Below are 14,350 nucleotides of genomic sequence, written 5' to 3' on the forward strand. Positions count from 1 at the left end.
CAGCGGGTTCAAGCTTGGCACCGGACATCGCTGTGGGTTTATTTCCCACTGTGGCCACCCAAGCTGAAAGTATAGGCAATCATGGTGCTGTAAATAAGTGTCCAACCAAAGAGTAGATGTTATATTTGGTGGTGTAGGTTAACTTTGTCCTTTGTCTGCTCACATCAGTCTGACTTATTAAGACGTTTCCCTCCTTCTCTTTCCATTAAACACTTCGTGTCTCTCCCTCTGTCCCTCATCGCTTTGACGCCTGTGAATTACAACTTTGTTCCTGTATGAGTGAAGATTTCACCACCTTGTTCCTCTTATTTGGAGCAAGTGCAACTTCCTTAAATTCCTAAATCATAATGACCATGGAATGAAAGTAAAAATAAGTTCTTCTCTGTGTCTTTATTGAGACATTATCTCTTGCCCCTCCACCCTCCCTCCCTCCCTCCCTCCTGTCCTGGAGCTCTTCTAAAATCCAGTTAGCCAATCACCATGTGGCCGCCGTCGGCCTTGAGGGAGGTGAACAGAGAGGTCACTCTCTATAGAATCAGGGTGCTGGGTGACAGACAAGCCTGTGACCGGGCCGGGCTGCAGGGGGGTCAGGGGTAACATCTTTACCCCGGTCTTAATGTCAGAACCTCTGCTGACCCGGCACACTGGCACCCAGCAAATGGCAATATTAAAGTATTTTTTAAAGCAGTAACTTCAGTCATTATCTTAAAATATCAGTTCCCCCCAGTATTTAGACTTTCTTCTAGTTTTGGTTTTGATCGCTGAGGGTTTGAGGTATTAGCCACCGAGACTTATTCTGCCTCCTCAAAACAACGGAGGTGAATGGAATATATTTGAATGTGCCCATCAAGATAATCCACATCACTAAAAGAGAAGAAAAAACTTTTAACCCTTTTATTACTTACCTGTTGTTGCATTCCCAACGTTAACAATCCACAAAGACTCATTTTGCTCTGAAAGATCTGTGCGCTGACAGTCAAGTCACATTATCTTCAATTAAGCTGAGCGATGTGTCTAATGTCATTATATTGCCACCTAATTTTTAACTTGGTTATCCTCCGGGTCCCTCTCTTTGTTCCTGCCACATGCTTGTGGTTGTTAATGTTCGTGCAGCGCACAGATCAGCCGTCAGTCAGACTTCTTCCTCTGTGTGTCAAAAATCCTACAATAAAAGAACGATACTTCTCAGTAGCTTAATTGTGCTAAAAAGTATTAACATTATAGAAAAAGGGTGAGTGTTGTATGTAAAGTATGATATATAATAAATATGTAAAGAGGAGGATGAAAATCAAGATGAAGATTGAATCGTTGTTGTGTTGACAGACAGATAATAGACAGACATTCAGTGCATTCAGTCTCCCCGTGTCACAGCCCTCATCACCCCACCTCACATCTGCCTGTGATGAGTTCATCCAGCGAGGTCAGGCGGTAGATGGGTGGCGGGTGGTGGTGGTATGGGGGGGGGACGACGACACCCTGACAGTCTGACAATGGCCTTCTAAAGACTCTATTCCTCCACTGAGGACCTCAAGGTGAAGCCGTCTTCCTCTCACGTCTGTGTTTTTGATTTGACAGCCGTGGATAATTTCAACAGAATGAATTGCGAGCGCGTCTTTTGGACGCTTTTGTCACATGTCTTTTTCGAGGCTGGGAGTGTCTCATGACAGTGCGCTGACCTGCTAACTGATCCACGCTGATCGGCACAGCGGAGTCCTCTCCGCTCAGCGCTGCCGTGTGTCATTTACTCTAAGTGCCTTCAGATCTGCAGAGGTGTGAGAGGAAGTCACTGACTGAGCGGACCATTAAGGTCCATTACCAGCTTACAAACACACCTCCTGTCTTCACACTGGAGTGCTCGAAAGTGGCCTTTCTGGGGACGCGCCGCGTTCTCCTTTGTTCCTTAAAGGCATCCATTTTAACAAGTGACTTCCACACAGGCGTAAAATCACATTTCTGTCCTAAAGTATGAAGAGATCCATACAGTCTCATCAGGTTCACTCACAATGTGACAAAAGATTACGGCACTTTAAGGCAAATTGGTTCTCCCGTTCCCAACATGCATCGGCAGAGTCGAGAGGATTCTTGAAGATGAGTTTGTGTGACGAGCAAAGTATTTCACCTTTTTTAAAGCTGGATGTGATATTAAATTTCTCCAGATAAGATGGTGCTGAGAGACACTCATCCTGGAAGAAAGACAAAAAACTTTGACTCTATAATTAGGGATTAATGCTTTTTTTAGGTGGAGTTAATGGAAGTCTGGAATGAGAGCTGCACGTACTTTAATGGTAAAATAAGATCCAAAGTTAATATTTCAGGCCAGAATAGACTAAATGAAAAATGGAAATCGACTTCGAGGCAGCTCTATCAGCAGCACCAACAGTCTCCAGACCTTGAAATTTGCTTTGCCTGCCTGGCTGTGTGCTACTCTTGATGCCAAACGCACGGAGCACCGGTGGGAGGAGAGGTGCGAACAGGTGGGAGGTTCATTCTAACGAGGCAGCGCAAAGATGCAAATAAACCATTTTAACTAATCACTCCCCAGCCGTTGAAATCGGCATAAAAAATTATGCGCTTATCTCTAAATGAGTGTGAGAGATTCCTGCAGTCTCTGCCGTCCTCAGCTGATTTATCCTGTGTGTGAAAAGTTTCTCCCTCAGTTCATTAAACCCCTGCAGCCGTCTGAGCGCAGCAGGACACGTGTCGATAAAGAGAAGTCCCGCTCCAGAGAGCAGCGCCGTTATGCACGGCTGTCCGCTGTGTTTGCCTTTATTAAATCACGTGCAAATGACACCGAGCTGCTGCACAGTAACCCCCATACAATACTACAACACACCATCTCTGCCTTCTGTTGTTTAGGTGCGAGATTTCCGATTACAGCAGCAGGGGATGGAGTAGAAATAAAACTGAAATAGCTTTGGATCGATGTGCGAACATTTCTTAAATGATATATTTCTATCATTATTGTACAAGTTAAATAAGAAGCCCACACCATCTGCCTCTGGCTGCAGATTGGAGGAGCTGTGTGTTCAGCTCGTGCCGCTCGGCGCCATCCAGACAATGATTTCCTCCTGGAGGAGCCTCGTTCCGTTTGTGGAGCTGCTGTTGTTGTCGTGCGAGACTTGTGATTGGCACAAGTGTTTCACCAGTGATGTGACTGGCTAAGAGTGGATTTTTCTTTTTTTTTCAAATCACCACACCCTCTGATTTGTATTCCACGTCAGCCCGAACCGAAGCAGCAGGCGCTCTTGAAGACTCCCACACAGTCCGTGCGTCCAAGATCTGCTGCTGTGCAGTTGCACTTGTGCAGTTAAAATAGGGAGATTGTGTCGTCATGGTATTGCCAGATAAGAAAAGTAATGCCAAGAAGATGTCCCCTCTGTCTGGCCACAGTGGATTCTATTATGGTTCGTTTGTCAAGGATATTTCGTGTACATGAGCTTCCTTTAGGGGAATAATGCTTCATAGACATGGCTGAAAATATTTTTTTTTCAGTCTGTAATGGTCTGAATGCCTCTTCACATTCCTGTGTTCAACAAAGTATACCATCTATCTGCAGCTGCAGTATGAAAATGTCAATATTTGCAGAATAATTTTCACTCTTCAAAGCACAGATCCCATTAACATCCAGTCCTTCACACCTGTAAGTTGTACACACATATTCTCTGTATTTTCTTTGCCGTGAGCCCATTGGAGGACGTTCAGACATTCACTTCTATCTCACAAGCACTTTGTACGTCTATTGAAATGCGACACAGAGACACTAAACGTTGCGTTTGTTGAAACTAAATGAAACGGCAAATAGGATGTGTGGCTCGTTTGTAAAAATGGAAAATGAAATTCCAGCGGGGGAGACGTGCCGGAGCATTGTGCGCCCTCCCAGACAACTGTGGCGCTCGGAGCCTCCTCCATTATGGACGGGCAGGGCCTAAAGGTTAAAGTTCACCTCTCTATTGAGCCATCAGATGGAGGTGGGGAGAGATGGGCGTGTCACCAGCCTATTGAGTCTTTGACAGCCAAAACCAATGCTGTTGTATGCTGCCACATATGGCCGAAGGGATTTTATTGTGCTCATGCTAAACTGCTGCGGCACAAGCGAGACAAAAGTTGACAATGTAATTATTGTGTTTCACCCCGTCCAGGTCGCTCAGCGCTTAACTGATTTTTCAATCCCTGTTTTGACAGGTTTCCAAGGCAGGGCCCTTAAACTGGCTCCACACTGTTACTTTTTAAGACTTTAAGCACTTTAAATCCTTGTTTTTCCAGTCCAGATTTTAACACAGCCTGGATTGTGAGTCCCTGCAGGCCACATAGGAATTTCTACACTTTGCAAGATTATTTTTGGACTCTTTTTAATTTAATACCTGCCGTGGTAATTCACTTTCCTCCCCTGTCGTTTCACCCAGGTATCAAAAGACTGATTATCCTATTTATTTGGTTTTCTGACCCATTTTCTTCTCTTTTGAACTCTCACACTTCCACTTTTACAATCTTCTCCTCTGTTTTGATGCAGTGGTGTGTAGAGCCAAGCCCAGTCAACAGCCCCACAAACTTTTGCCAGCTTTAATAGCAAACCCTTCGGGCCGCTTCTATCTGTTTCCGCCTTCTCTGTGGGTCAAATTAGACGGTAGCACAGATCCGGGCCACTGGTCCGCTCTGACACAGTCATAAATTCTGGTAACTAGCCCCCGCTGGTTCTGACAGGGCTATTTTGCGAGGTGAAGACGGAGGGTTTGGACTATAAAGGGAGCAGCGCTTCCTGTGTTTTCTCAGACAACTGCCACACTGCAAAAAATGTCTGTATCTTTGCGAGTCACTTGAGTTGGCAGTCGAGTCCTGAATTCTTGTTTTGATTAAAATAACTGAAGGAATCTGCCAGTAGGGTGAGGTAACTTCACTGTTTTCCATGGCAGACTCTGTAAGGCAAATATATCTTAAAATAAGGCAGATCACTTTATTTCTCCCAAGATATTTCATGCACAAACTGCTGAAATGAAAACAAATCCAACCTCACTGCTCTGTCCTCTTTCCCCTCATGCATAGCCTCTGTATGTTGGTTAAAAGTCTCCTTCAGATGATACTTTTTGCAGTGTAAAACTCCCTGTCCATTCCCATGGCTTGTGCCCTTCTGTAGGTCCACAGCCAAAGCCCTAAAACCTTTAAAGCCTCGTATGACTCTAATGTAAGCTCCTTAATAATTTAATTCTGTTTGGAATCCGGCATGATTGGAATGGATGGGATTATCACGTTTCCTGACTAATGCTGCAGGTTCAACAGGGGTTAGCCAGTGTAACATGGTAATAAAAGCAAGTGGCATGTATGGAGAAAATAATTAAATGTGCCAAGGGGGAAAAAAAATGGAGGGAAATTAAAGTAGAAATGTCACTCAGGGCTTAGGATAACCATAAACAATGAATTCAGTGTGAGTGTGTGATGCCTTAGAAACCTGCTCTTATGAAACGGTCATTCACACTTTATGCAGCTATAAACAGTGAAGTCCAGTATTTCAAACTGTTGCTGAATGTGCCACAGGTACAGGATAATGGTTCATGCTAAAACATAATGTAATAGTAGTGTAATTAGTGACTCAGTTAAAGGTGATTACATAATATTACTACAGCCCCTTTTCCACTGGTCAGAAAACCCGCTAACATCAGGCTTTTGTCAGCCATGGAAAATGGTACAATTGGCGTTCACACCCGGGTCAAATGACTCTGCAGTAGACGTGGGTTTTTATCGGCTCCGGCTGCTATCAACACTCGAGTGAACACGCTAATTTTTCACCCCGTTTCCTGCTGTAACATCTTTCAGAGCGCAGACACTGTAAACACACCTGTCACCTGTCCAGCACGGTGCTGTTAAAACCCGGAGACACCACAGCTGCTCTGCACTCAGGGATGAAAGAGTGAAGCTGCAGCCGCAAAATAAGTTTCAAAAATGCATGAGATGACATTGGTTCCTGCAGTTTGTGTGTGTCCTCTCAGTCAGTCGCCGCCTTTTTAACCTGCTTACCTGTTAACTTTGGTGTAAAAAGTTAAAGTTTTCTAACATGAGCAAACATTCACCACCATAAGCTACTGGTCGTATCAGACCAAGTAAAGCAACAGTATGACAGCAAAACCCTCGAGTGTGTGAAGTTGAGCAAGAATATTTCTTCTTTTAAAAGGTTAAAAGCTAAAAAAAAATAATAATAATAATTGTGAATTTTTCATTATAAAACTGCCATAAAAATAAATAAATAATAATAACTGTGAAATAATCAAAATCTCCAAAAACAAATACAAAGACGATACAAAGATGTAAATCTGCACAGGTTATCAATCTCGTATCTCCAGTGTCAGATGAAGATTACATGTATCATATATCTGTGGACTGTGTCAAAGATTCGTGTCTGATTGAGCTGAAACTAAACTGTGATTTATTTATTTTCTTCTTCAAAGTGACAAGATGCTTCAACAGCCGCTTTAAACGTGTAAAATCAGAGAATCTGCACAGTAACTACAGCTGTCAGATAAAGGAGGTAGAGGAGGCTAAAATAAAGTATTCGTCTCTGAAACATAATAGAAAAAACAGAAAGTCCCCATCTGAGATTAAAATACTTCAAAGTAACAGAAGCTCAACAGAAGTGCAGGACTAAAGCAGAGGTACTTTCCCTGGTTATTATGAAACGAGGACGTAAATAAAGACCATAACTCTGATCTTGCTGTTTCTGTTGGTGGTCTTGGCCTCTGCACGTTTGTGACTTCTGCTCGTATTCTGCCACCTTTTTTAACTTAACTCCTTGTGCACTGCAGTTTAGTTTAGTTTTTTCTTCTTCTTGCCCCTCCTCTCTGCTCAGCGACCGCAGCACAAGGCGTCACTCATCTGCTCATGAGAGCAGCCATTGACTCCAGTTTGACTCCTCGGCTCTGAGAGGGGTAGACGGGGTGGAGCCAGCCGCTCTGAAAAACCATTTGCCAGCGTCGAGCAGGCAGCCTGGTCTATGTTACCATGCAACTGCAAAAAGCACACACAGGCATAATATTTACACTGTTACATTATTTTCCGCATGCGCCTCCAAGAGAGAGAGAGAGAGAGAGAGAGAGAGAGAGAGTCAAGGAGTGTATACTGTGAGACAGAGGGAGAAGGAGGAGGAGGAGGAGGAGTGTGATCCTCGACCTACAAATATATACATTGTGTGAATGGCTGGCCGGTTACCTAAACGCGTGGGGTTAAACGTTTGTGAAAACACTCAGCCCTCTCTGCGTCGGCACATTTTCCTACGCAGGTGATGTTAAGTGTTCCACCCTGAAAAGCCTCCTTGTTGACATCACTCGCTGCCGTCTTTAGTAATTCTGACCTCTTCTCGGAGGAGTTCACTTTGTGCTCGTCTCGCAGCAGCGGAGCAGTGAGCAGCAGCGACGGCGGCGGCGTCTGGAGCGCATGTTTCCACTTAAACTGCGCAGGGTCGTCCCTCTTGGCCCGCGGAGACTTCTGCCTATCGATGCGTAGCAGGTTTCTCTGTTCTCGCCTCGCCGCACGGAGCCCGCTCGCTCGCTCGCTCGCTCGCTCGCTCCGCCCTCTGAGCTTCTGAATCTGTCAAGTTAGTATCTGTCTGCTGCTGCCATCCAGCCCACACCTGGTTTGAATTACTGCGCAAAATTTACCCTTCGACTCTCCAGGGATGGATTGCTTTTGACTGGCACAGTGGAACCAATTTCAGAGGTGCAAAAAAAAAAAAAAAAGAAGGAGAAGAAATCCTGAATCACTGCAGAGAGAAGAGAAGAGAACGCTTTGACTTCACCGAGCTCTCTCTTCTTTATATCATCATTTCAATTAGTTTAACTGACACTGTGGTGTTCTGTTCTTAAGGCTCTTGCCATCATTGTTTAGCACCTTGTGAAGCCATTAGCGGTGTACCCCGTCATATTTCTTCATGTCATCTTGCACAGTCTTAAAACGTTATTCATTTGTTTGTGTTGTGTCTTTATTTTTTTTTTGCAAACTTCATTCTTTTCTTCCTCCATGGAAGATGCAGCTGAGCTGGAGACAAGAAGGTGCAACTTCCTTCCAACACAAATGAGCTTTCTCCTCTTCTCCGCTGTCGTAATGTCGGGGGAAAACTACCAACTTTCAACCTCCTCTTTGTTTCTGTTTTTCTCTCCTGTATTCATTGCAACTGTGTCCCGTCCAATTAGATCCCCAAGACTTCAAATATGAGCTCCAACACACACACACATTATGACGGTTTCCTGTTTTCTATCTTCTCCCTCGGGCTGGTTAGCCGTAGGTTCTGGCACCTGTCTCTGTTCGCGGCGTCTTGGACACCCTGACGCAGCTCCTCCCTCTTCATCTCCGCTCTGAGGCGAAGCAGGCAGTTGAAAATCTGTTCTCAGCTCACCACTGGCCCTTTTTGATACCTCTCGTATCTGCTTGCAAAGCTACCAGAAGCTTTCCAACTCGCCCCAACTCTTCTGTCGCCCGCTAGCATAAGTTAAACAAGGAAAATTTAAGCTCCAAGTTGGGCGACAGTCTCGCCCCGTGATACATGGTGCTGCGGGCGCACAGAACTGTTTCCCATCAAGACGTTTACACCACGTCCGAAGATTGTTTTCTGCTAATCACGTCTGCTCTGCATCAAGCTGTATGCAATTAATAAAAGGAGCTTTGAGTTGTATTACCGTTTTAAATGTTTGCTCAAAAGGGGGTTTGCACCTCAGTAAACATGCCGCTGCACACGGCACGCTCTTGTTTACCATCCTGCCCGCTCTGCGATGTTTTATACCAGAGGATATCAAAGGAAGGAGCAGATCTGACTGCTCTCTCTGGACAGGGCGCTCACCCACTTCATTTGTACAAATAGAGGAAACGTCTGTTAGTGAGCCGGGAGTTTGTCTCTATTTGGGCTTTAGTTTGTGACTGGGCTGAATTTATATTCACACCTTAACTGCAATTTCTTCTTCTTCTTCTTCTTCTTCAGTTTTCTTGTGCAGGTGACAGGTGATCAATAAAGGCTGTCCTCACAAATAAGAATATATTAGATTCATCTTTTGTTGCTTGTCTATCAGGCCGACAAATGAGACCAAACTCCCCCTGACATTTCTTCAAATAGGTTCAGTATCGTGTGTTCTGACTCTTCCTCCCCTCCCTCCTCCTCTCTGCCCCCCCCCCCAGCTGAGACACCAGCAGTGGAGTCTGGTGATGGAGAGCGCCGTGCCATCAGACCGGGGAAACTACACCTGCGTGGTTCAGAACAAGTACGGCGCCATCACCCACACCTACCAGCTGGATGTGCTAGGTAAACACCACGGAAACATTTACTTTCACTTCTGCTTCTGTGTAAACAACGAATAAATTACCATTCACAAGTGGCTTAAAAAACCCCACAAGAGCTGTTGATTGGGGGGAAGAAAAAAAAAGATTTTTTAAAACTACCTTTCCTGCAGCAAATCATTCCCATGCATGACTTGTGCTCATGACTCTGCACTCTCTCTCTCTCTCTCTCTCTCAGAGCGCTCCCCTCACAGGCCCATCCTTCAAGCGGGCCTGCCAGCCAATCAGACGGTGGTGGTGGGCAGCGACGTGGAGTTCCACTGTAAGGTCTACAGCGACGCCCAGCCGCACATCCAGTGGCTGAAACATATCGAGGTCAACGGCAGTCGCTACGGCCCTGATGGCGTTCCCTACGTCAACATCCTGAAGGTGGGTGTGCTGCCTGACGCTCTGTTTCACATCTCTAATGAGTCCTGCTCTCACTGCAGTTTTGCCTGGAGTAGATTTCAGCCTATGATAATTTGACTCATAATTAATCTCTCCTAAATGTCTTATTTAATGAGTTTTTACAGTAGGTGGGTCTTCGGGGGCCCACAGGCTTTTTTTTTTTTTCACCGCAGCGTATAATTGACCAGCTCATTCCTCCAACTCTACACCTTCGTTACGGACTTTCTGCAGCGAACAGAAAAACGTACACTCATTAACTTAATGATATCACCGTAAACCACAGTGCAGGTTCTGAAACGCGGCACCTGCACCGCTGCAGTTTCAACAAAACTCAAAGAGATGATACGCAGCAGCTTTTTTATTCCAGTGTTGGCCTGCGGGATGATTGGCAGCTGGTGAAGGTGGATCAAATTAAATGAAATCATAATTAAAGGTGGATTTGTGTTTATCCTTTCAGGTGTTCCAATTTTCTTGCTGTGGAAGCGTCCAACACAGGAACTGATTAATAGCTCAGGACATTTGTTATAAACCTGAAGTAATAATGCGGCTTTAATTATATATAATTTGGGCAGGACAATAAACCAAATATATCAAATTACCAACATTATGAATCTGTTACCAGCCAAAATGGATTCATGTCTCTTCAGAGCATGTCTGTAAACAGCAGCTACAAAAACCAATGACATTTAATCAGGAGTACAGCTGACCAATCAGCCAACAGAACATTTGAGAAATGATTGAACCTGCAGATGTATGAAAAGATAATTATTGTTTTATTTATTATAATTGAGAAAGAATCTGATATTTTAGGTCATGTTATTCCAAATTAAATGTGTTCACATTTATTGAATTGACTTTGTGAGAGTGACAGGAAACACAAGTAGAAGGTTTTCCCTGCAAATCATAAAGTCTACACTCATCTAACATTACTGAGATTCTTCTGACATCGCTTTCAGATCAACAATCTCTGCGTGAAGTTGAAAACACAAGCTGATCTGATGAAGCCTTTTAGCTGTTATGTCCACAGCCTTGATGACTACATTTTTATCTTCACTTACAGATGAATGAAAACAACTGAACTCTTGAGGTTCCTTTCGGCTTCGAGTGATAAGAGAAAGATAAATGAAACAAACAGATAAAATAATATCCCATGACAAAAGCATAAATCCTCATTAAAGACGATCATTCGAAAACCTTTTGATGCCAAACCTGCCACAGCGGCGATCCCACCTTAATGAAACTTGATGATGCATCTTGTTGCGTCATTGTTTGGGAATTAATTCTTCAGTTACACATCAAGTGAAATGCAGGACTGTTATAGGTGCTCTCTACCTGACTTGTATCTCCAGGTTTATCAATCACTGATACTGAGTGTATGCGTGTTTGGTTCACACTGTTCACTTGTACTGTGAGTTTTTGTGTTTGGTTTGTCTGCAGCCTTCTCGGTTGCTCCGATTCTGCATCTCGTTACAGTTTTTGTTTTGTTTTTTTTTTAAATGATTCTCAATCAAAAACAGCTCCCTCGTGAGCTAAAGGTTAAGTAAACGCAGCGGGGAAGTGGTCAGATAATCTGAGGAGAGTTTGCTCCCGTTAAAGAGCAGCTCCTGGAGGTCTCTCTCTCTCTTCGCCTCCCCCAGGCAGCGGTGTTGGCGTTCAAGAATAGAGCAGAAAGCATTCCTCACCATGAGAGGACAACACCCTAAACCCACTGTGAGGCGTGTTTTTTTTATTTGGGGTGAAGAGAGGAAGACTCCCATCGAAAAAAAACCAAGAAGGCCCCTTGCTTTCTCGTTTGCCCCCCTCCCCCTTTTCTTTTTTTTTTTTTTTTCTGCCTCTAGAGAGAGCGAGGGAATAAAAACATCTGGTTTGGACTAAGTTAACTGCTGTGGTGGCGGCAGAGAGAGAGAGACGGGCTCTGTTAACCGCCGCTGCCGTCAGATGTGCTGCGTCGCGTGGTTTGGAGGAGGAGGAGAGAGGAAAGAGGGAAGAGGCACCCAAAAAAGCCATGGAAAAAATGAGTGGAGGAACACAAGGAAGGGCAAAGTCAGCAGGAAGAGAGAGAGAGAGAGAGAATGTGTGACAGAGTGGTGGGTGAAGATGGAGGGCGAGAGACTTATAGGGAATGAGTGAGGGGGGAGGGTGAGAGAGGCAGGGAGACGAGAGAGAAGAAAAGGGAGGGAGATAGAAACAGAGAGAGTGACAGGAGACCGACATGGAATATGTAACACTGCTGACTTCATCTATTTCTTGGAGTGCTGGATTTTGTGATTTTAAATTTCAGTCAACTTTATTCAGCAGTGAGTTGAAAAATAATGATATCAAGACAGAAGAGTGTTCTCAGAATCTCAATGCTGCACCGCGCTGCTTCGATGATGGATTATTTAGCAGTTCAGATTAATAACCATCATGAGTACGGCTCACACTCATCTCCAGATTCACCCATAACAAATTTTCAAATCATTTTTTTAATCATTTATTAGATAGAGAATTGAATATATTTATATTATGACCAGTTGACAGTGATAGTTTCATTATTATTGTGGTTTCAGAAGGGTTTTTCCCTCTTTTGCCCCACGATGCAATGGAGAAAAAGATCAATGAAAACACATGAAAAGTGATGTGACATTACAAAAAGCTCCACAACTTAAAGGAGTAGTTTAAAATACATTTATTCACTTTCTTGCCAAGAGTCAGATGAGAAGATTGTTACCACTCGCACATCTGCGCTGCGAATATGAAGCTACAACCAGCAGCCTGTTAGCTTAGCTTAGGGTAGTACAAACAAGATATGGCTACCGGCATCAAAGCTCACTGATTAAATGTTCCTTTAACGAGGGCTCAGCCACGTCCATTTAATATCTGTCTCAGTTTGTGTGTTGAGGCCTCAGCAGAAACGTCTCCAGCTCTCACTCAGTAAGATTACAGTTACAGAAAAGGGACTCGAGCTCGGACTCAAACATGATATCAATAAGTTGCCGTCACATTTATTGTAACGAGGAGCCCGTCTGAAAGGAGAGAATATGGAAGTGTCAGAGGGAGAGAAAAAGAGGGAAGATAGAGAGACGAGAAGGCGGGAGAAATGGAGAGAAAGAGGAGGAGAGAGACAGGCCAACAGAAAGAAAGAGAGGGGGCAAGCGAGCCTGTCAGCCCAGACCGCGGCTCCACGCTCTATTTTCAACTACCACATAATTGAAACAGTATTTACTGAGATCTGTGTGTGTCTCTCTCTCTCTCTCTCTCTCTCTCTCTCTCTCTCGCTCTGTCTCTCTTTCTGGCCCAACCACAGTTCATTCAAACTCTTTGCGACATCTCATGTGTGGTATATACTGTAGGAGTTAAATACAGCTGAGGGTGGGAGGAGTGTGTGGGGGGGGTCATGCATGTTTTTTTTTTCCTGTTTGAGAAATGCCTGAATCACTCTTTTGATGCCTGGAAAAAGAGTTAACGATGAGCGACTCGCCCCGGCGTGGGGAGGGAGAGGGAGGCGTCTGGAGCCGGGCCCTGGATGTTCATTAAGCAACCATAAAACATGATATGTTTTCCCCCTTTATGTGCTTTGCCCGTTTAATTATTCATCAGCAGCTTCTCTACTGGAGAGCCCGTCACAAGCAATGTGTGTGTGAGTGTGTGTTCATGCACGCAGCGTACACACTCTGGGAAGATTGACACACTGAAATGCCTTTAATATACCAATCGACAGCATGTGTTACTGTGTATGTAATGTACGGTGTGTATGAGTGTGCGTGTGTGATCTTTGAAGGTTTGACATTATGCTTTTAATCTCAGCCTGCTTCACTTGAAATGTGCAGTTTAAGTGTGTGTGTCTGTTTGTCCAGTTTTCCAAAGCAAAAGTAAAACAGTCAATTACCAGGAAACATTCATTTTTTTACTTTATACGATACTTTTATATTTTGGAAAAACACTTATTCACTTGCATGTTGCATCTTAGATGAGAGGATTGACACCTCTCCAGTAAGTGTAGCGAGAGCCAATGGCAATTATCTTAGTTTAGCATTAAGTCTGTAAGCAGGAGAAAGTCGGGGAAATAGCTAGTTAGCCTAGCTTTCTCCAAAATTAAAAAATAAACCTACCAGCCTTTTCCAAAGTTCACTGGTTAACAAGGTGCATCTCACTTGTTTAATCTGTACTCAAACAGAAATGTAAAAACAAATTTTGTTTTGGTTTTTACATGATATAAGCTAAGCTAATAGCATCCAGGCTCTAGCTAGCTCCATGCATAATGTAATTCCCAAAAAATAAAAACAATTTCCTGAATCAAACAAGTGTTAGCAGTGAGAAGTAACCAAGAAGAAGAAAAGTGAAGAGGATAAACATTGGTTAAGCCTACACCTGAAAGTGAAAGAAAAGAAAGGTGGAAAGAAAGCGGGATATACAAGTAGCAGAGCGTTTCCTCTGCTTAGTTCATCCATTTCTATTGTACATATATAAGTTTCTATATATTGTGTATTCTACTGTATTATGGCCCTTATACTGTGACAACCACATATGACATGAAAAGAAAACTGTACCTAAGTGTCCACTGAGTGTAGGATGATAAAAGGAAAATATAGGAATGTAAGTGAAGTTGCAGTTTTTCACCTGCTTGCAGTATATGAGTGTATGTGTGTTTGTTGTCCAGGTCGTGTTCTCTTCA

At 43.8% G+C, this 14,350-nt stretch overlaps 1 protein-coding gene across 1 annotated transcript in view; it reads left to right on the top strand.

Moving 5' to 3' along the window:
- The window catches only part of fgfr3 (fibroblast growth factor receptor 3), a 69,824-nt gene that overhangs the window by 40,903 nt on the left and 14,571 nt on the right, over nucleotides 1-14,350 (top strand). Inside the window, exons 5-6 of the mRNA XM_022751305.1 lie at nucleotides 9,151-9,274; nucleotides 9,488-9,678. Coding sequence (XP_022607026.1) covers nucleotides 9,151-9,274; nucleotides 9,488-9,678 — 315 coding nt within the window. The remainder of the gene's footprint in view (nucleotides 1-9,150; nucleotides 9,275-9,487; nucleotides 9,679-14,350) is intronic.

This window comes from Seriola dumerili, unplaced genomic scaffold (genome assembly GCF_002260705.1).
Source record: "Seriola dumerili isolate Sdu_G_001 unplaced genomic scaffold, Sdu_1.0 BDQW01000149.1, whole genome shotgun sequence".
In the NCBI taxonomy this organism is placed as follows: domain Eukaryota; kingdom Metazoa; phylum Chordata; class Actinopteri; order Carangiformes; family Carangidae; genus Seriola; species Seriola dumerili.